Raw genomic sequence first — 22398 nt, forward strand, 5'->3', positions numbered from 1 at the left:
TATCCTCTTGCATGGAATCGGTCCAACCATAAACTAACAAAACAAGCATACTGGATCTGAGAAAGAAGTGTGGGACCGCTAGCGGAGGGTTAATTGGCCGGCGGTATATAGAGCAATGGAGGGGAAATGACGAGTAGGGATGAGTAGCATAGGGACTGCTTCTAACATCACAAGGCTAATACATGTAAAAGATCATTAGCTACTCTTTTGATCATTGGTTTCTTCAAACATAGGGGAAAAAATTTCATTATTCTCTCTATTTTGCGGAGACTCAAATGACTGAACAATTAAAAGTCAAGCTCTCTAAGTGCCAAACTATAGAACCCAGAAATTTTTTTATCGACCAAAAAAAAAAAAACTATATAAACCTGTCAGCAACGAGATGGTAGCTGGTTTGAAAGCATCTCACTTTTTTCTTTCTCTTTCCCTTTGCTTCGACGTACTGCTTCCTTCCCAGCTTATTGAATGGCCAACCAAGATATCGTCAAAGTCGAAGAGACCACCATCGATCATTGTCCTAGCGATGCTTCCTCTGATCTCGAACAAGACAAATATGTCGGCCATAAGGGAACGGGTTCTTTTTTCACCGCATACTTTAACGTCGTATGCGTTGTAGCCGGTACCGGTACGCTTGGTCTCCCTAGAGCCCTTGCTCTTGGAGGTTGGCTTGGATTGCTCATCCTCGGACTTGCTTGGGGCATGGCTATATATGGGTAAATTCAACCACCTTTCTCTCCATCTTTACTATAAGGGTGTTTTATTCAAACTCACAGAAACTAAACTGTCCATTTCTTTTCACAGCGGAATTGTGTTGATTCGCTGCTTGTACTATAAGCCTGGTCAACGTCTCCATGACTATAAGCAAGTCGCTACCCATGCATTGGGTTGGGTTGGATATTGGGTCACCGCTATCCTCCACATTCTTAATGTCTTTGGTTGTCCCACGTTGTATCTAGTATTGGCAGGTCAAAACATGAATGAAATGCTCAAATATACCGTAAGTTGACGCCACTATGTGGTATATTGCATAGGTTCCATTAACCGGCCATTTTTCTAATCTTGTTGCAACCAATGATATAGAACGGCGCTCTTACCAGCGCAACTTGGACTATCATTTTTGGATGTGTGTTGCTCATCCCTATGGTCACCCTTAAAACTATGAAGGAAATTACCATTGTTTCTGCTTTGGGTGCACTTTGCACAGCTATCGCCGTTTTTGTTGTCGCCATCGTTGCTCCAATGGATGCCAAGGCTCACCCTGATCCCGTCAAGTATGCTCACGATGCTGTCATTTGGACTGGTTTTCCTTCCGCTCTCAGTACCATTGCTTTCTCATATGGTGGTATCAACACTTATCCCCACGTTGAACATGCTATGGCCAAACCTTGGCAATGGAATTACGCAGTGGCCACTGGTCTTAGCACCTGCTCTGTTCTCTACTTTTTGACCGCCGTTCCCGGTTACTGGGCTTACGGTATAGCCACTCAATCTCCCATTTATGCTTCGCTTCCAGAAGGCACTGGCAAGTTGGTGGCTATGATTGTCATGACTATTCATGTTGTCGTTGCTGTCCCAATTTATACAACCACCTTTTCTTTGGAAACCCAAGAATGGTTACGTACTGAGGAACGGTTTGGCCCATTCGGCGCATGGGCTGCTCGTGCCGCTATCCGAACTCTTATTATGGTCATTGTTGTAATTCTAGCTGTATACATCCCATACTTTGGAGACTTTATGTCTTTGATTGGTGCTTTGACAAACTGTGGCCTTGTCTTCTTACTTCCAGTCCTTTGTTACCTCAGACTGACCGGATGGCGCAACAAGCCTATTTATGAGCTTGCCTGGTGCGCTTTAATTGTTTTGCTTGGTGTGGTAAGTTGATGGTTTTGTTGACAATTAACCTTGTCTTAACCTAGTAAATAACCCTTGCATGTTTTACTTTATTTTTAGGTTGGTATGATCTTTGGTACCATCGATGCTGTCAAGGCTTTAGTCGCTGATTTCCAGGCCGGTCAGTAAGCGAGCCATTATATAAATATTCTCAAGTCCTCCTCTCCAGAGCAGTTGCTAGCCAACTTGGGCAAAAAAAAATTTTTTTTGGCTCTCTTTGGTTACCTGCTTGGCTCATGTATATCAAAAAAGAATCCCCCCATCTTGTGTGAATATCTTTTAGACAGTTAACGCAACTTGGCTGCGCTGTAATATTAGAATATAAAATAAAAACATATGTATTGAAATGATAATTGAAACCCATGTCGGACCTTTGCCAATCAACTTGATCAATTCATGCTCAGTCAATTCGTTCCTTGTTATTTTTTTTTTCTCTCTCCCTTGTCGGGTAGAGCCCGGTAACGAGCTCCTTCAGATGTCTCAGTTCTAGCGGAGTCACCTCTTAGCAGGTCGTTGACAGCTGAGTCACAATTTTTCACTTTTGTAAAAGCATTCCTTGCTTTCCAAGAAAAACATAATTTAGAGAGCCGGTTTGCTTGCGATGTGCCCATAGCCGATCTGTTTAATGAAAAATAAATTTCTTGCTTTGCAATTAGGTCCCATGCCAAGAGGTCAGATTGCCATTATAAGTAGATTCCGACTTGCTTTTGACATCATTTGAACTCAGGTAAACATTTTTTGTTTTCTCTTTCGAACTAGCTCAACAAACATGCCATTTTGTACGCTATCGGATGATGTGCATCGACACCGAAACCCTTTAGCATGTATGACAAACACATTGGACCCTTTAATAAATTCGTGCGATTATCACTGTCTATCCACTCGCTACTTTTTTAGTTTCATGGCTTGAGACTCCCAAATCGGAAAGCTATACCCTCTAGCTGCGATCGAAATTGCAGGACCAAGCAAGTGACAAGGGTGACAGATCACATTAATGCACCGAAGACATTTGCCAATGTCATTTCAGAAAGTCAGCGGACATTGCAGGAGAAGAAAACAAAAATAAAGGCCAGTAACTCGAATCCCTCAGCGGGTACCTTAGGATATTCGAATACAGAATCCATCGATAAAAACCACCACTCAAAAGTCGCCAGATATTTCTATCCTAGTATAACTAGCCTTTTACGCAAAAATTCGAACTAAATAGCGTGAATATCACTTTGTTCCAGCTTGATCCATGAGAACTATCCTCTCTCTTGCAGAAACACCCATTGTTCATGCAAACTCTATACATGAAACCATATCATTTGAGCAACTGTGTGGTCGCCGAAGAATTTTTTCCTGCCAGCCATCTATTGTGTTCTATGAGGTGAATTCTACACAAGTAATAATGTCATATGTGGATAATATCGAATCAAAGTTTCATTGTAGTACCTTTTCTCGCTTTCTTGCAATGAAAAACCCGATACATAAGAGACGCCGCCCTCTGTGACCATATGTATGTACTTGGCATCCATAAACGAGCCATCTTGATATATGTTGGCCTACCGTTGGCGTTTATATAAACAATGGAGGTCACTATCGTTCTTTTGTGAATGTATACAAGCACATATGGCAAACCATGCTTCAACGTGTCTCAGCTGTTGGTGTTACAAAATGTATACAAAATGAGAGTTTTACCCAAAGTCGCTAAATGCCATCATCAAAAGATCAAGATGTCACCTGCTCATGCTTAGAAACATGACTTCAACTCTGCTCTACATACCATCAACGGAGTGAGAGAGATCCACATGTAGAATTATGCTACTTGATTATCCCACCTCATCAAAATTATTCTAGCCCTTCAGTTTTGCCCTCCCCTTTTTTCCCTACCGGGTTTCGCATTACAAATGTTCCACTGGTTTTACTGTGAGACCTCTATGGACGTTTAGTCTGCCTGCAGGAACTTTCAAAACAGATATCTTTGATTTGATGGTATTAGGCTTTGGAGAATTGAAAAGTATCATTTAAAATAAACTAAAGTCTTCTTTTACTTCATGTTCATCGTTTAATGATTATAGGGGCATTACCTCATCCGCTTGGTTTATGCACATAATGAAAAAGGCATCCTGTGATTGAAAAAGTTCCTGACAATTAAGCAGTGGCCACGATGTTTCAGGACGTCAACTCAATTCATGCGCTAACGCTATTGGCAGGGATTCGGGTCATTACACTTCGAGCAAGGGCGTAAGCAGTTTTTTTTTCTACCACCGTTCAATCCTGAACAACCAAGTTTCTCCCTCTTTTTTGCTCTTCAAAATACTATCACCTCACATAACCAACTTTTCAGGATGAATATCGACTCATTGATCGAAAAGCCTTTGAAGTTCAAGCAAGTTCCATTCACAGAACCCAAAACGAACAAAAAAGGTCGTCGAAGATCGTCTACTCGAACCGGCCCAAAACTTTTTAAATGTACTGGCTATGGAGACTGCAATATGGTTTTTACTCGAAGCGAACATCTTGCACGACACGAAAGGTGAGAAGATGTGGCAACTTTTGCGTCATGAACGGGCAAACACTAATACCCTTGTGCTGATAAACCCAATAGAAAACACACTGGAGAGGTCAGTCATCTCTAAAAGTTTCTCACAAGCCTTTATCGACTGCGCTACCTCTATCTGCAATTTGACCATTTTTATTAATCCTATCCTTCCATTAATTTTCACAGAAACCTTTCACTTGCGTCGTTCCTGGATGCGATCGAACTTTTAGTCGTTTTGATAACATGATGCAACATACACAAACGCATTCACATCAGAAAACAAGAACGAACAAGCGGCCACTGGCCGTCAACGCAGAATTAAAGCGAGTTTCTCAGCTTCGACGAGCTTCTATGCCAGTTGACCAATATAAGCCAATCGATATTCGCCCAGCACCACTAAGTCCGAGAAACCGTATGTCCTGGCCACAATCATATGCCATGCAACCTTCGGGTCCTCCCAATTATGGCCATCCTGTTTTGCCGTCCCCTTATTCCTCACATCATCCTAACGAACCACAATTCGGTCAACACAGCAATACTATCAGCTTCCACTATCCATCATATCACCAACCGTACCTTGAGCCCATGGAGCCTTCTCCCCAACGTGAGCTGTCCATCAATACAAATTTTAAGAGAAATTCCATTCGCCGATTGTCAATGGCTGACCTTCATAGCCCAATTGATAATATCCATCCCGAACGACCCATGGATGCATCTCCGTCTCCCATCTCTGAGCCTCAATCTCCTCCTACTCCTCCGAGACATGGTCCAGAAGCACAAAAAGGTGTAGAAATCACCGAAGATGAATATCAGGCACTTCAAGGATTCGGCAAGTTCCATTTGAGAGAAGTCAGAAAGATGGATATCGACTTCACTACTCCAAATATTGAAACTATCCGTTCCAACATCTCTGTTAATGAAAGCTGTGAGCGTGGACGTTAAGGAAGACGCCCGCCCGGTAGCACACTCCATTCAACAGCATTCTTCCTGAAACTATGCTATTCTTATTTTTTTCTTTTCTTTCCTGCTTTTGCTTGCTTGAATAAAAAGATATGCATTTGGAAAAAAAATGTAGATAGATTTTTTGAAAACCCATAAAGTCGTTCGTTTGCCTTTACCGCCGCCAATTTGGTACCACTAAAATTTGTCAGGGAAACAGATCCGAAATTTGGGAGCTTGAACTTACTTTTATGCCACTGCTTTTTGTTTCACTACAGGCACATGTCCAACTTAGCGCTTTTAGAACGCCAGCTAAAGGACATTAATGACTTTTCCTATGATAGCAAGATCATCGCTGTGGAAATAGCAGGACTGGCACTCGATGACATTGCGGAGAAAGATCTAGGTATGTGGACAGGCATAATGGTCCAAAGCAATGGATGACAACATTGAATGCAAAAACAACTTGCAGATTTCGCAACGGCCATCATATTTGATCAGGAATATGGTGTTATACGGTATTTGTGTACGGCAATCGATTATAATCGCGTCGATACCAATGCCAGTGCCGCCAAGGTAGCCTTGTTGGAATTCATTGCCAGATATGTTGAACGTATCAAAGCATCTGTGCAACCCTATGTTCGTTATATAAAGGTGCGGTGCTCATTGTGGTTAAACATTGAAAACGGCCTACCATTGACTGTGTTCTTAGAGATGTGTCTTGCAAATGATGGAGGATAAATCATTGAGAGTGAAAACGGCTGCATTCGAGCCTCTTCTGTCGCTAATTGATCCAGCTAATAAGGTCGATGTCACCGAATTAGACTTGCAACAAATCTTCTCCAAGTAAGTTACATAGTTGGAGAGTATATCTTATTAGTTGGATAAGGAACGAATCTATTTTTCTCCGTTCACGTAGATTTTCAACCGACTTCACTATGAGCTCCGCAACAGTCAAACCAGCTGGTAGGAAATGACAGAATTTTGAAACGTCAATCCATCCAAATTTTTTAGATGCTGATGCACATTGTAGTAAAGGGTCAAATATTGCATTTGCTTGGCAGAATTGCTAGATATCAACCGAGCGTTCTCAATGATGGCAACATCAAGTCCTTCCTTCGTTGGGCAATCACTACCTTGACACATCAATTATTCCAAGAGCAGAACGCAGATACAAACTTGATAACTGGAGCAGTGAGAGGATTAGACAACTATTTATTTCAATTTTACAACATAATTCAACAAAGTAAGGGTTCGTGTGAGATTGAATCTATGTGAAAGACATGTCCTGATGATTTGTTCATCAGATCCAAACGATATTGATTCATTATACCGATGTATAAAATCATTACTCGAGGTGCCAGAGGATTTATCACGCTACAGCGCTCCACTGGGTAAGAATTGCTCATTGATTGCTAGGGTAGACAGTGGTTATCTGCTACTCTTACATCGTCACTGACATGGAAAATTGCCCTAGCCACCATGGATTTCCTCACAAACCACTTTGCCTTATTTCACGAGCACTTGGTTGAGGACTGTACATTTTTCTATACTCGTTTAGTGAGTTTATCAAGCCATCGAAACCGAGACATGTCAAAAGCGGGAATCCATGCTGTGCACAAACTGCTCGATATTGTTTCGGACACCTTGGCTAAGTCAACTGCAGGTCCAAGTGAGAAAAAATGCTTTGCGGTAAGTCAAGACATCCGGTTTTCTATCTATAGCCTGTCGGTACTGTTCTTAATCTTACTCTCTCTATATACAGTTTCTCTTCCGAACCTTTGTACGTAGCTTGAATCAAGACGACAATGAGCAAAACGATCAGAGTATATCGGTGGCTATATATGGTATTGGCTACCTAGCCCAAAGCTGCACGACTTACTTGACTTCAGATGAATTTGATCAGCTTCTGCAATTAGTTTTAAAGCGATCTACGTGGCTCTTTTCTGTGTAAGTGATTGTGAAGTATGAGGTTAGATACGCATCGGCCATCTCACCATCTTTTACTTTTGCAGAACGAACGAGTCGGAAACCCTGGGCAAGGATCAACTGACTCCCATCATTCAGACCTTAGCTCGCATTGTCGCGGCAATGAAGACACTTCATCCAGCTGTCGAAGCTGAGCTACTCAGTGCCACCGACTTCTTTTTTACTTACTACACCAGAATTGGGCCCTATTCTCGCCGATTAGTTGTAGCGGCACTAAAAGAAATGTTGTATACTATTGGATCCCTTAGCGAGGAACTTCTTCGCAAGTTCTGCCACGAAGCATGTAAGGAATGGATGAAATGATATTTGCGTCTGCTTATGACTCGGACTAAAAACGTACAATACAACAGTCTTTACGGCATTAGTAAGCACCGTATCAGGTATCAGCACAGCGGCAATCACTACTCTAGATGCAAGGCAACAAGATTGGATCGAATTTCGCTATGTATGGGAACAGATACTGCAGGAGCCAGCTGAAACTGATAATGGAGATATGATGGATGTGGATTCAGACAACTTGCCGATTAGCACTATTCTATACGACGAACTAATAAGTACAAATATCGTATTTCTTAATACACTGGATCTTGGCACAATCGAGTACGATCAATCTGAGGATGCCGATACGTCGAAAGTAACCTTTCAACGCACTCAGACATCATCTACGGGTGACGTGCGAGCACTGAAACCTCTCGTAGCCAAAGACTTTGAGCTTTTCCAAAACTTTGTCGATTTCTCCTTATACTTCTTTCCAAATATTCGACCAGACTTATACGAAAGATGGGTTTATCTATTTGGTGTTTGTATAATTGATTTAAGCAACAAATGGCCAATCGTCAGCGGATTTTACAAACTAATGTCTTGTACTCTTACGGTCTGCAAAAGATATGAAATCTTCAAGAAGGTAGGCTGGTCATTCGATGATACTGTTCATGGTATGTCAAGTTGATGCATACTATCGGCCGATTAAATGTCTGTATTTTCTTATAGGAAAGTTCGGAGGTGGAAAGAGAGAAAGTGCTGTACAGGGAGTATATCATCGATGTGCTTGCTCGTATTGAACAGTATCAGGATGATTTATTGATTAGTGGATTAAACCTAATACTGTTGGCACCTTTGGAACTCTTGGATGTACATTATTTTGTGAGCCCATTACAGACATCCCTTGAAATCGGACTTACTCAAACTGACATCGCATCCACGGCCGTCGACACTCTGAGCTTCATATTGGAGTATGCGCAGCTTCAAGATGATGACCAACGTCGAGCCGTGTACATCAAAGAAATCACTCATGTTGTACCATTTCTAAGCAACTACCTTGCTACGGATTTACAAAGTGATATGGAGATAGAGGTGTCGTCAGACTTCAATCCAATCAAAAGACCAAAGAAAGTCAAATTAAAAGCAGAGAATAAGAGGCACCAGATCAGCGAAGGCTTGCTTGGGGTAAGCCAATTAGTGAGAAAAAGTTGATACAGAGTGTAAATAGCTTACATTGAGATCACACTTGCGTTAGGTGCTGGCTCAAGATCCAGAGTCGGCAGCAGATTTGCAAATACGCATCCTTCGATTCCTCGGTCGACTGGGTGGTTATAACAAGAGTCTCCTTGATCCGAAACGCCACGTAAAAGATATGAAGTCGTATGAGCTTGAACAAAGTGATCCACATCTTCGAGTGGCCAAGCATCATATAGAAGTTCTGTCTTGGGATCCAGAGCGCCATGTCAAAGTCAGGATTCCGTTTACAGAAGCAAGAGTTGATCTTCCTTTAGGTAATGTTGGATCAAACAATGCCGTACCATCTCAGCGCGATACTATTAACTAATGCTGTTGTTTTCAACACAGACGAAATTCTCCCTCGTGTATGTAGCTTAGCGGAAAATTCATTAGACCGTGCTACCAAAGTTACTGCATGTGAACTACTACAAGCAACGCTTATGATCATGATAGGAAACAGTGCTTTTCAAGCCCGTGGTAGCAAAGAGCTTGTCAAGTCCCCGTATCATCGTCTTTATGTCAAGATATTTCCAATCATCCTACGTTTGGCTATTAACACGGATCAGACCATTCGTGATATCATACGTCCATTGCTATCACAAATGATCCACTGGCTAACAAACAATGCACAATATGAAAACGCTGAAACCATCGCTTTGCTAAATACTTGCATAGATGGAGTATGTGACGCTAACGGAACCCTGCAAGACTACAGTGCGGAATGCTTGCATGAATTTGTAATGTGGTCTATCAAGCAAACGGATGTGAAGGTAAAGTAGATCGAAAATATGGTCACCTTCGTTTATGTATGCACTCCTTTCTGAATTTTTGAACTAGCGTCAGGAAGAAAACCCAATTAATATGAAGTCCTTGCTCAAACGAGTGTATGCACTCGCGTCAAATCCAAAACCTACAAAGCGACTTGGTGCTGCCCTTACATTCAACCGAATATATCGACTGTTCCGAGAAGAAGAGTCGTTAGTAGATCAATTCACGCTCGAAATTCTCTATTGGATGCTTTTCAGTCTCAAACTTGCCAGTGATGACCACGAGAGCGCGGGTACGTAAATGGGAAGGATATGGTATTAAGATTATGGTCAGGAGGCTAACTTGTTTCTATAGGAACTCAACAGCAAGCTTTGCATGCTATCAATCATCTTCAACGAATACTTCATAAGAAGCATACTTTATTCCTGCGGCAAACAGCTCGTCGACGGCCCATTCCAAACTTGGAGAAGGCGGATTTAGCGACCTTCATCGACTTTACATTCACGCAAATCACTGAGAAGCAGATCAAGTATGCAAAAAAGAACCTGGAAATATTCTTAGAGTTTGTTCCGTATACCTCTAGTACGTTAATTACTTTAATCAGGTTTCAAATGACATATCAAATACTGATCATACAACTCATTCTAGAATCTGCCTCCTCTTGGTTACAACAGCAACTAAAGAAGAATCCTGACTACCTTATACAAACGGTGGAAGAACCAAGACTTGAAGATATAAAGTTGTTAAGTTCGCAAGAAAACGAGTTGGTTGAGCTGCTTGGATGCTGTGAGAACCTGACAGGAATTCTCACAACGTATACATGGCTACTTGAAGCAGATGTGGCAACTGTTGAACAACTTTTAGACCACCCAAAATGCAAGCTGTTCAGTACCCTCCAAGATGTAGTGTCTGCCAGTGGATCCAGCATTGTCAATACCCTAAAAGAGTCTGTCCTATCTGGCAGCACGCTTAGAAGAAAGCAAGGAAGAATCTTACGCGAATTTATCGCTGCTGTAATTTACTTTTTCTTGGAACTTACTAAGCGTGGTCTCCCACCTTTCACGGATGATGAAATGTGGACTGCGCCATTTCAGCGCATATTTGGGCAATTCCTTTACGGCTTTATATTCCAAAGTTCAATATTCCAAAGGAGTAGCGAGATGGAGGATATACTTTATCGAGAGAAGGCAAAGGATAGTAAAAATATCGGTTTACGACTGATGGAAGCGTTAAAGGAAAAAGAATTTGCAGAATCGCTTAATGCATACTTCCAATTGCTGGGAGGCGTCTTATTTTCAGCAGATTCTCCTTTGACCACTATGCTATTGAAAAAAGGTAACAAACGTCGTAAACCATAGTTTCTGGGATCACGGTCATTGACTCACAGATACCATGTTTTTAGATGCGTCGGTGCCTGGTATACAGGACCTGTTGCAGGGATTGGTCATGGCTCAGGAACATGAGGCGATGGATGAGCTCATTGAAAACGGAACGGCAGAGACCAAGTTTCCGTTTTCCGCACCTGGATCAATGTTTAGGGGCCTTTATGACCGGTTCAAGCTTGTATCTGGCACCAAGTCTCCGGATCAGAAAATGATCGCCACTAAACTACTATCTGTTTGCTTAATGAGCTCTGAGGCTCTTCAACTTATGGATGACCTTATTGTAAGTTCCATCGAGTCGAGTGGTGAACTATTATTTGAATATAGGAGATATAATTTCAAGCTTACAATATATAACATAGGAATGGATGAGCCAAAAGTCTGCTGTATATATTGAGTACTCGCAGCCGGTAAGTATACCTTGAACGACATGGGCTATTGTGTATGCAACAAATGCCTAACAGCCACTTAGATCTATCAATTCCTATCAAAACAATTTGAACATGTAGCCAGTACACTCATAGACCATGTCGAGGAGCCTCAAGTACAAGAGTTAATAGTTGGCACGGTTTCATATCATTGTCAAAGTTTGCAAAACAGGAACGAAACGAGGGATTTTACACGGAAGGTAAGAGGATATATATTAGAACGGATACCATAGTGCATCATCTTAATGCCTACCTGCTTTTTCAAAATGTAGCTTATTAACATGAGGCCACTTTGGGAAAAAATGTAAGCCTGTAAGAACGTTTGAGCTGTATGACAGACAAAGTTGCTAAGTGTGATTTTTAGACAACTTCAATGGACCGATAGCAAGAGTCGTTTGATGCTAGCCAGACTTTTGACCAAATTGAGTTCATTGCAAGATTACATACCCAAGGACCTTCAGACACCAGGCCATCTTGATATCATATTCAAATGCTTTCAATATTTTCTGGAGCCGAAGATTCCGCTGGGGATGAAGAACGAGGCCTTTCCGTCGCTTCCTCTCTTCTTACATTTTGATTCTTTTTCATCTCAGGCAAGTGTTAATAGAGTGGTTGATGACAACGGCCAGTATACTTATGGTGTTCCACAGATTGAACCCAAGCTTAAATCCATGTGCGCCAACGACTTTCCACGGCTGAGCAGTGACCTTGACAAAGCCAGTGTTCTGTAAGTCTACCCTAAAGCCATCAGTATGTTGACCGCCGCACTTCTCTCACACACGCGCTATAGCTATGTAGAATACATAGATTGTCTGGACCTTCTTATACGAGCCATGGTAGAATCAAAATCACGCATGGTTTTCGAGCTGCTCCTGACAGTCATATTTCAAGATGACAAGCATTCACACTCCACAGCGTTGTATGATGGCATTGCAAACTATTGTGCAAAACTAGACCCTCTTGAATTTAATACGTCAGCGTCCGTTTGTTTCCAGTAAGTATAGATCTCTATATAGGGCGGATATACTCTAAGTATTGACTCAAATAATATCAAGGTACTTTTTGGATGGAACTAAAGATTTGCGATTCCGCAAAAATGCAGTAAAAGCTATTCTGGGTCCTATGTTGAGACAGGTGCCACAGGGACATGTCATTGCCTTCTATGAGAACCATATTACCACGATCATGGATATTCTGAAAGCGGAAATTACAAGTCATCAAGTTCATATCCCCTTGGCGGCTATTGAAGAAAAAACATGCTGCTACAACCTCATGCAAATATCCTTTTTTGAAGTAATTTAAAATGTGCTGATGGAACCTTTGTTATAGCGAGTCATGTACGATTATTCTTGACCGCTTTGTACATCTTGTATGAGCGCTTGCCAGCTGAACAGGTTCATACTACTAAGAGCTCTATATCTGTCAAATGGGAACAATCGCAAAATGCTGCTGGAGAAGGTCGACAGATGACTATAGACTTGATTCGATTCGGTCATAAATTAAGAGGGCAGATGGCGAGTATCTTATGAGGCAGTTTCAAAGTCATATTGTAATGCTAACTTTTCTTTTCATATTTTTGATAGCCGATTCGTTCCTTCCAAAATGAGCTCAAGATAAGCGTACTTCAATGTCAACAATATGCTTATAATGCCATGTCTGCCGCCATCGTCTGTACACAGAAAAGCGAGAAATTCTTTATAGGTTTCTGCTTTAAGGAAAAGCAAGATGAGCGTATCTGGTCTAACCTACTTGATGTCACAACTCCTGTTCAGCTACCGATTGAATTCAGCAGACCGCCTATACGGGCAAAGCTGATTGATTTGAAATCCAAAGCCTGGGTGGGAGGCGAGAAAAAGCAATCCGTCCGATATCTGTCGTCACAGTATCTCATGGGAAGCAGGTGAGTCTCTCAGTCGTTGAGAAATGTGTAGAGGAAGCTCTAACTAAGGGTAATCTGTTGCATTAGCTTGTCACAACCAGCTACTCTCAGCGTAAGTTTAGGCTGCATTTCAATATTATCATATTGTTTTCTTAAACCGCATATCTGACATCTATTCCAGGATATGCCATTGATCGAAAAGATTGATGATAAAGAAGGTAAAGAGGAGCAAAAGCAAGCAACAGTGACCTTGGCAGTGAGCAATGAAGAGTATGAAGAAGTTTTTTGTCTGCACTCAATCCTTTGTTTCCTTGCTTATATCTTCTGGTACTCTACAGATCGGCTTTGGATTTAGAGTTGGACTTCTTCAATAAGCATGCCTGTATGACGACGATACTTAGGATGATCATCAAGCTGCAAATTGAAATTACACCACCACCACAATCAGGATCTGAAAAGCTACCTCTTTGGATGTCAGAACTTTACAAGAGTTTTACATCCATGGGTAACGAGTTGAATGTTCGACTTTTTATTTCCAAACTAATTGTGAACTGGCCGGTTGCTTTTGAGAAGTATGCCAAGCAATGGATTAAACCATTAATGAATTTGGTCATGGAGGAAAGGGAATACGGAGAACCTATGAATTATCATGTTCAGGTAAGTGCAGCGAAGGTAGACAGTGAAAAAGGAAACTTTACTGAAATTGTACCTAGGATCTATGTTACATCATCGTATCATGGATTCCAAGCGTTCCTTTTACATCAAGCAGAGAAGATAAAATGTTGATATTCAGTTTTATGGTGAGCTTCTTCACTTTACCTATCCACTTGTAATTTTGCCGCAGTAACCAATATTTTATAATGCCTTTACTAGACATATTTAATGCGCCATGCTCATCATCACAACCGGACAGTACTTCGAACTAATTTGGACATCGTCAAGCTGTTTTTTGAGCAATGGAAAGAACTTATCATCGTACCAACGGTAAGCATACTGATATGGTAATTACATTATTCATGACTTCAGCTGATAACCCTCCGAACGTTACAGAGAGTCATCTTCGAAAAAATTGGAAACCCTGAGCTATCAACAAAGGAAAAAGTAACTGGATTACAGCTATGTGGTATTGCTCTTGCACATGATATGCTTCCCACAGCACGTGCGCCAGAAACATCAAGTATGGAGCCATCCGATAGCGAGTTTTATTTAAGCATTGTTCATCGCGTGGACGCTAAGGAGCAAGAACTATTTGCTGTTGCAGCCGAGGTTTGATAATTTGTTACCTGATATAAGCAAGGTCATTACTCTTGACTTACAGGGAGATTAGGTTGCAGGCTGGGTTTTAGCTTTAATGCGCAAGAAGGATTGTTTGAATACGGAATTTGAACAAACATTGATTCAAAAGGTGAGTGAACTTCATATCTTTCCTGTAAAATGAGACAACTAATCTTAAACGCTGTTGGTCACAGTTGAATAGGATTGCTCAAGTTAACGAAAGCAAGCTTCTCATTTGTCTCTATAAGCTACAAATCAATGATCGCGTTATCTGCAAACCATTCAGCAATAAGGTGCTTGACATCCTTCCACGACAGAACGGAAAACTGAGAGGTTATGCATTGAGGGTACTTGCATGCAATGCCCACGAAATTGAACAATTATTTGAAAGCCTGCTGTTCAAGAACATGTGGAAGACGCTGCAACAGAGGTGAGATCATGACTAGGTATGCTTTATACAAGATGCATCTCTAACGCACCTTCTCCAAAGGGATGAGTTCAATCAAATAGCAATGCTAGAGATGCTTGAAAAAATCGCCCCGACTATTGAATTGTCAAGAATCGATAGTATCCTTTCTCTCCTTAACCAGACTTTTGTGGCCCATCCCAGCACGAACTGCAGGGTAGGTAGACTTGAACATTGTACGGCTAATCGCTCATCTAATGCTCTATACATTTGCTATGTACAACCAAATTGGCGATTTTACCAGGAGATATATTACCGCATCCTGCAAGACTTTTACCAGGTTGCCAAGAATGACCCTATCATCCTTCAACACATCAAGATTGGGCTTCTACGTGGATTGGTCGATTCTTCTGATTCCATTCGGGTTGGTGCAGCAACATTCTGGCGCTCTCAATACCCAAGTTCAGATATTTTTGAGACTATCAAGTTTCTTCTCAGGTCAGGGCTGTTTATCACTGGAGAAGTCATAATAATGTGATTGCTTACATGATTTACAGCGATATGTACGAACCAGATGTTGAGGAAATATATCTGCAGTATTCAAACTGGATGATTCTGGATGCGGCAAAATCTAGCTTTGATTACAACAAACCCATGTTCGAACAACCATTGCCAAATGCCAAATTTGACGAGAATTACGCCCAAATCAACACCTCTTGGAGAGCAAACTCATCCATGGCGCCATTATTTGTGGCATCATTCGAAAATCAAAACCTTTACGGCGGAGACGAACTGTCGCCTGTTCTACGAGCTACGCAGGAGGCTTTAGAGTTTACCCCCACCATGGCTGACGGTGAGCGATGTTGAAAAATAGATCCATAGGTTATTGTTGTGTTTTACTGACGAAGATGCAATGAACTCTCAAAGTAGATTACAGAAATTCACAAATTGTATCATCTCAGTCGTCTATGCTGTTTGAGTATGCTGGAAGCAGCGCATCTGTGATTTTGGATACTATCATGAGTGAATCTCAAAGAGACATTGACGAAGTCAGGTAAATCTTTGGCACCACGGATTTTCCAAATTACCTAGCATTGTAAAATAACCTCTACACAGATCACAAGCATATAGTCAACACGATGCTAATGGAAAGTTGAGGAACAGAAGAAGGTTTATAAAGCAACAAAATCATGCTGCAAGCAAATTCTTTCGGAATCGAGAAGCGTCGAAGAAGAGGAGTATGACACAATACCAAACGTATCAGAATGAGGCGAGAGAACACAAGGTCAATTTGTACCGTCGGTACAGGGTCGGTGACCTACCTGATATCCAAATTCTCTACCAAGATTTGATATTGCCACTCCAGTCCCTTGGCCAAAAGGATATTGAAATAGCTCGCATTCTCTATCGAATGTTAGTGATATCGATCGCTGATGCATCGGCCGAGCGACCACCATCGGTAAGTGGATACCATTCGATATAAGCTACGAAACACATATTAATAGTGTGGTACAGATGATAGAGGAAACAGCAAGCTTAAGGCAGCAGATATTGCAGCAGCTGCATGCTATGCTTCAGCGGACTACCCTGCACTATCCACCCGCAATTAACAGCTTCCTGAGAATCTTCTATGATATGGATGGCTCAGAGTTGAGTCCGACGTTGATAAAGTCAGTCTCTGAAGCAAGTTTCAATGAGCAAACGGGAATTACGTTGATAGAGAAGCAACTTCAGACTCAAACTAGCCCTGAAAGAGGTATTTTCTCCTCCTTGCCTTGTCATTTGCAAGTTGGTGTATGCCGTGCCCCCATGTTTTATTGCCTCTGACTCATATATTGCACAGATTCTAAGCGATCCAAAACTGATAAGAAGGCTTCCCTTCAACCTTACAGCAAAGATCAATGGATTCAACTTGCATCACTTTACAATTCTATCAATGAACATGAAATTTTTGCAACCTTGTATTCGGAGAACATCGCATCCAAACAAACCGCGACAGGTTAGTAATTCTATTGCACCAATTTCAATGTTCGAAGCCCTTCAGATATTAAACGGAAAATCTATATAGTGGCCATCGATGCTGAAAGCGAGGGTGATTATCTTCTAGCATCCGGTATGCTTCTGGATTTGATCGAACAATCAAATGAGGAGGTCGGCTACACTGAGGTAAGCTACTCAGCATCACGTTTTGTTACAGTGAGCACTGGATTAACATGAAGTTCAGAGCAATATATGGGAACAGGAGCGTCTAAGGTGTCTTGAAAAGATGACTTTATGGGATGATTTAGCTTTGAATGTTTTAGTTGAAGTGGAAGATGATGTTGAGCTGCTATGGGACTCTGGAACTCAGGTATGTTGTGTGCATAAAAGCGTGAACACGTCACAAAGTCTAATCAATTCTTCGGCCCATAGAGATACTACTTCGACTTCTTTATGAAGTGCTTTAGTAAACTCTCAGATGGTATCCAAAAGCAGGATGAAGAATTCAACCCATGGACAGAAACAAATCCAAATCCACTAGCTACGTTACTCCACAAAGCTATGGATACACCAAACAGAATACAATATCTAATATCAAACTATTCACCAGGTATTAGTTGTGCTTCACTGTTTTATATTGCCATTAATCTCCAACTAAAACTTGCATATAGAACTAGCTGCTCTCCATTTCCAGAAAAACGACATGGATAGAGCTCGTTACTACGTGAGACAATCGTATCGTCACCTCATATCGTCCATGTCCCGCTTAAATCCACTAGCAACAAATAGCAAGTACCTGAGGTTGCAAGTCATTCAGAAGGTATATTGAAGGAGGACATGCACGTATCTTTCCATTACACAGTGGCTGATGCGAACTTGAATTGTAGATAGTAGAGATGGATGACTTTCTCAGTACTCTGCATAAAAAAGCACCAGATGGGAGCACTGCTGGGATCTGGCAGCAGATGTTGATGATGGAACACCGGTAATGTCCATTTGTGAAGCATAGTATTATCTTCATTTACAACCAACTGACGGAGCATTTCATTAGCTACCCGTCTCCTGAGGCAGACACGATGGATGTTTGGGACGACTTGATGATCACAAGAAGCTCCATCCTTGACAACCTCGCACTTGTCAAGGAGCATAATATGGTAATTGAAGTATATGATTGTGCGTGATATACCGGTAATACTGAACCTATTTCATTTAGGATGAATTGAACCAGCGATCCAGACAGCTCCAAAAGGCGATGCATATCAAAATGGCCGACGTAGCTTCCGGGCAGCGTAACTTTGTTGTCGCTACTAATGCTCTTCGAAAAGCTAAAAAGTTTCAGATTGATGATACAGAGCAGTTGAACTCGGCGCTCAATATCAGTCTGGGAAAGCTTTCAATAACAAACAACGATGCAAAGAAGGCAGGACTTTTAGATCGCATGATGAACAACGTTTGCAGTACAACCGTAGGTTAAATTGGATGTGGTTTTACACAAAGCATGGATGGTGAAAATTAATCCTATATTATTACAAGGTTGCCAGCAATGTATCCACCAAAAAGAAATTGGACTTCAATCTCATCGCAGCCCAAGTCCTAGAGTCTGCCATAATGTTCATGAGGAATTCGAACGAAGGGACTAAGCTTTTGCAAGTTTCAAAAAGTTCAAAGTGGATTCAACAACTGAATATCAAGAATCAATCGATTGACGCAGCTCTTCAAACTCTATGTGATGGCGCCTATGATTACTTGAACCAGGCGGTTAAAGCGGTCTCTGATATGGTAAGGCAACCGAAATTGCTATTGAAGAAGCAAAATACAAGTTGATACTTATAGCATATTAGCCAAATGAATCTTCACATTGTATCTTTCAGTTAGCAAAGTATTGCGATCGCATATTGAGGAGTACCGCAGACAGTAACTTGAAGCCAGTAAGTTTGTTGGCTTGGTGACCTTTTAGCTGCAATGAATACCAACACCGTCGAGTTTATAGATTTCATTCGATCATTTGAGCTATGCTCATACTGTCATTGACGGCGTTTTCAAAGCAATGGATCTCGGTGTTAAAGATGCAACGCACATCTTTCCAAGACTTTTGGAGCTCATTGAAGAATATCCAGCTACAAGAGAACATTTCAAAAGGTGCTCAAAAGAGTTCAGCGGAATTTGGCTATTACTCCCTTGGTTACCTCAATTAGTAGCTGTCCTCGACAAAGCCATAGCTCCTTCAGTGAATCCACTCGTCAAAGCCGTAAGTTGTTGATCATTTTACCTTAACGATCAAGGTTTTCAAAAGTTTAAAAACAAACTCTCATTACCTGCCACCCACAGATCGCGAAGTCTTACCCGAAAGCTCTTTATTATCCCATGGCAATTAGCAAAGAACATTATAAGTTCGATGACTCTCAAGAAGGAAAGAGACAATCAGAACAAGTTAAGATCATTTGGAACATGGTGTCGTCACCTCTTATGGATGATTTTGTTACAGAGCTTCGGCGTCTGACAAACCCCGAACACATTGTTAAAGACTTTATTGACTATGCTATGGTAAGATTTGGTTTCTTCATAACCTGATAAATCGCTATGCTAACCATTGGCTTCTATGTTGTTGTAGAGCCTTATGGATAATCCAAGTCGAGATACCCGTAGGATCCTTGGAGCTTTCAATGACATGAACCAGCTACTACTGGACCTGAGGAATAACAGACTTGGTCCGATTCCGAAGGCGTTTGCTTTGAAACATGCATCACAATTGTACTCCTTCTGTGGGAGGGATGGATCTAAGCTCACTGGTATGACTTCAAAGGAATTCCGCAAGCTTATCAAATATTATCAAAGTGATATACAAAATCAAAAGCTCCCTGGTGCTCCCGAACTACTGAAATCGTATTCACCATGGTTGGCAAACTTTCACTATGCGAACTTTGCAGAGGTTAGTGAACATGTACTTTAAATTGACAACGTATGCCATACTGAATATGTTCATTAGGAGATTGAGATACCCGGTCAATATACCGGTAACCGCAAGCCAAATCCATCTCAGCATGCTAAAATATCTAACTTTGATGAGAGAGTGCTTGTTATGAGCTCATTGAGGAAGCCTAAACGTTTAAGAATATACGGTACCGACGAGAAGGAGTATTTGTTCTTGGTTAAGGTGAGGGGTGTTTAACTATGAAGACAGTCTTGAAATTTGATGTTAACAGATTGATCATGCTAGGGTGGCGAGGATTTGCGATTAGACCAGCGTATCCAGCAACTGTTCTCAGTCATGAATAACATTATTTCCGGCAACGCCTTCTGCTTGAGGCAGGGTATTTTCCTTACCACATACAAGGTAGCTTTTGATAATTTCAGAATGATAAGGTACTAAGATGAATGGAGGCTCACTATCGACTTCCCTTCATAGGTCATCCCGATGACGGGCTCCATCGGCGTCATAGAGTGGTTGGATAACACTAAGCCAATTCGTGCCTGCCTAGAGGAAAAGCCTGCTCGAAAGAATCAAATGGTTAGATTGCAAGAAGCGTATCGTAGCTGGGTATCAAATTTCAAAGGAGAAACAATGGGTATGCTTTGATTGATGCTCAAAGACAAAGTGATGCCTGTCTAATATTCAAATCTAATCGTTCAGGCTACCGGGCTTTGCTGCAGGCTCCGAGGGACGCTGTGGTCAAGCAGTTCGACATGTTCACATCAACTTTGCCGTCCCATGTACTGCGCGATAGCATTTATTCACTGGCAGCGTCTCCTGAAGCATTCCTTGCCATCCGCCAAGATTTCGCTTACAGTCTTGCAGCAATTAACGTTGGTGGATACATTTTAGGTATTGGTGATCGCCATCTGGAGAACTTTCTAATCGATAGAAAAAGGTAAAGCATAGATTTAATACTAAGCTTAATACGTGACTATCCATTAACATCGAAGCATAGCGGGCGATTGATATCCATCGATTTCGGTCATGCCTTTGGATCCGCTACAGAACTTTTACCTGTACCAGAGTTGATTCCCTTCCGTTTGACCAGACAAATGATCGGATTTTTGGAGCCACTGGGAGTTCCTGGTTTATTGCGTGTGCCCATGATCAATGTTTTGGAAGGTAGGTTCTATAAAAAAAAAAAATCAGGACCAAAGTCTTACAACTTATGTCATCTTCTTTACAATAGTTCTAAGGAACAGTCAGGATCTGTTACTAAATGTCATGGACATTTTTGTGAAGGAACCACTTATGGATTGGAAGAAGATAGCTATCAAGCGAGGAAAAGAGCAAAGTAAGTAGTGAGCATCAGTGGTATTCCTCTACTTTTCAATCCCCTAACTGTTCTTGGCAGAGCGAGAAGGAACAGTTACTATCCCAAACACTGGTTCTACAGATGAAAGTGCCGATTTTGACCAAATCGCATGGTATCCACAACAAAAGCTGGAAATTGCATCAAGAAAGCTCAGGGGTGAAAATCCGGGATGTAAGACTTGGCCCAAATTGAAAACACAACAACATGTAGAAATGACACACCTTGCTTACTGATTGTTATTTGTAGATATTGTGGCTCAAGAATTGGTGATAGGGCATTCCTCCAAACCATACATCTCTTCCATCAAGAAGGTTGCGATGGGTGATAAGAACTACAACTATAGAGCGAAAATCCCTCAAATGTGTCCAACCGTCAGTGATCAAGTGAACTGCTTATTGGATCTAGCGACAGATAGCAATGTACTGGGCAGAATGTGGGTCGGATGGATGTCATTTGTTTAGCGTCAGTGTTTGGATATAGGAGACACTGTTAGTCTAGCTATACATATTGTACTTTCCTTTCATCGGACCAACAGCATGGTTCATGATGTCCTGACTCTCTTATATGTAAATATACACCCAAAATGACTTTTTTAAAATTTCAAATGTTAAAAAGGATGATATACCTGACTTCGCCACCTGTCAATTGGTCTAATGTTGAATCACACTTGTTCAAACGCCAGTAGCTATGTGGTTCAACAGCTATTTTCCAAGTTGTATGTCCGGTCTACTGGACGGTCTATCAATTGTTTTTTATTTGTAATTATTTATTATAATTGAAATCGAGAGCAAAGATTGAGAGCCATGAAAGCACTTGACTACATTTTGCCACGGTGATGACGAAAGGTACCCGATGATACCTCCATAAAGTGGCATAAATGGGTTATGTCCATTTATCCAAAGTAGTGATTTTTACCATACTTGAAGAATTTTCAATAGCGTTCATATAAAGTCATATACAACTTAAAATCATTGGACTGTCATTCACGTTCGCTTTGCTGTATGGTGATCTGGTATATGAGAGTGATCACGCACGATCATGCCTTCACCATCAGGGAGAAAATTTTAATGTCCGAAACCTTGCCCTCTAATCCCTCGATTTTCCTAGGAGCCTGAGGTACAACTTGCAGTGAAGCGCCATTGTCGCCTCCAA

At 41.4% G+C, this 22398-nt stretch overlaps 3 protein-coding genes across 3 annotated transcripts; all 3 read left to right on the forward strand.

The window, feature by feature from the left end:
• Nucleotides 1–346: 346 nt before the first annotated feature.
• K450DRAFT_227824 (uncharacterized protein) lies at nucleotides 347–2250 on the forward strand. The gene is made up of 4 exons (XM_051586801.1): nucleotides 347–713; nucleotides 802–997; nucleotides 1081–1872; nucleotides 1951–2250. Exons 1-4 carry the CDS (start codon nucleotides 466–468, stop codon nucleotides 2017–2019), a joined length of 1305 nt encoding a protein of 434 aa, XP_051447586.1. The 5' UTR covers nucleotides 347–465; the 3' UTR covers nucleotides 2020–2250.
• Nucleotides 2251–4148: 1898 nt separating this feature from the next.
• K450DRAFT_227831 (uncharacterized protein) lies at nucleotides 4149–5535 on the forward strand. The gene is made up of 3 exons (XM_051586802.1): nucleotides 4149–4408; nucleotides 4481–4496; nucleotides 4601–5535. The coding sequence occupies exons 1-3, from the start codon at nucleotides 4221–4223 to the stop codon at nucleotides 5354–5356; spliced, it is 960 nt and encodes a 319-aa protein (XP_051447587.1). The 5' UTR covers nucleotides 4149–4220; the 3' UTR covers nucleotides 5357–5535.
• A 93-nt stretch (nucleotides 5536–5628) lies between these two features.
• On the forward strand, nucleotides 5629–21874 carry K450DRAFT_227835 (uncharacterized protein). The gene is made up of 61 exons (XM_051586803.1): nucleotides 5629–5759; nucleotides 5826–6007; nucleotides 6068–6199; nucleotides 6273–6319; nucleotides 6387–6599; nucleotides 6661–6747; nucleotides 6831–7045; nucleotides 7119–7303; nucleotides 7369–7625; nucleotides 7693–8246; nucleotides 8333–8788; nucleotides 8859–9114; nucleotides 9188–9609; nucleotides 9677–9899; nucleotides 9962–10189; nucleotides 10256–10942; nucleotides 11010–11272; nucleotides 11352–11399; nucleotides 11462–11617; nucleotides 11690–11721; nucleotides 11782–12010; nucleotides 12068–12144; nucleotides 12208–12411; nucleotides 12473–12695; nucleotides 12782–12931; nucleotides 13001–13317; nucleotides 13384–13408; nucleotides 13478–13566; nucleotides 13635–13953; nucleotides 14010–14096; nucleotides 14170–14280; nucleotides 14347–14562; nucleotides 14624–14701; nucleotides 14766–15001; nucleotides 15062–15194; nucleotides 15282–15475; nucleotides 15535–15830; nucleotides 15908–16031; nucleotides 16094–16436; nucleotides 16493–16733; nucleotides 16821–16976; nucleotides 17046–17143; nucleotides 17202–17327; nucleotides 17390–17567; nucleotides 17629–17777; nucleotides 17845–17942; nucleotides 18009–18111; nucleotides 18171–18422; nucleotides 18491–18736; nucleotides 18799–18885; nucleotides 18948–19205; nucleotides 19286–19501; nucleotides 19569–19886; nucleotides 19944–20111; nucleotides 20175–20291; nucleotides 20364–20523; nucleotides 20589–20826; nucleotides 20887–21053; nucleotides 21121–21225; nucleotides 21286–21417; nucleotides 21493–21874. Exons 3-61 carry the CDS (start codon nucleotides 6081–6083, stop codon nucleotides 21705–21707), a joined length of 11727 nt encoding a protein of 3908 aa, XP_051447588.1. The 5' UTR covers nucleotides 5629–5759; nucleotides 5826–6007; nucleotides 6068–6080; the 3' UTR covers nucleotides 21708–21874.
• The last annotated feature ends 524 nt before the right edge of the window (nucleotides 21875–22398 follow it).

Source organism: Umbelopsis ramanniana (genome assembly GCF_025399195.1).
Source record: "Umbelopsis ramanniana AG unplaced genomic scaffold K450scaffold_9, whole genome shotgun sequence".
In the NCBI taxonomy this organism is placed as follows: Eukaryota; Fungi; Mucoromycota; class Umbelopsidomycetes; order Umbelopsidales; family Umbelopsidaceae; genus Umbelopsis; species Umbelopsis ramanniana.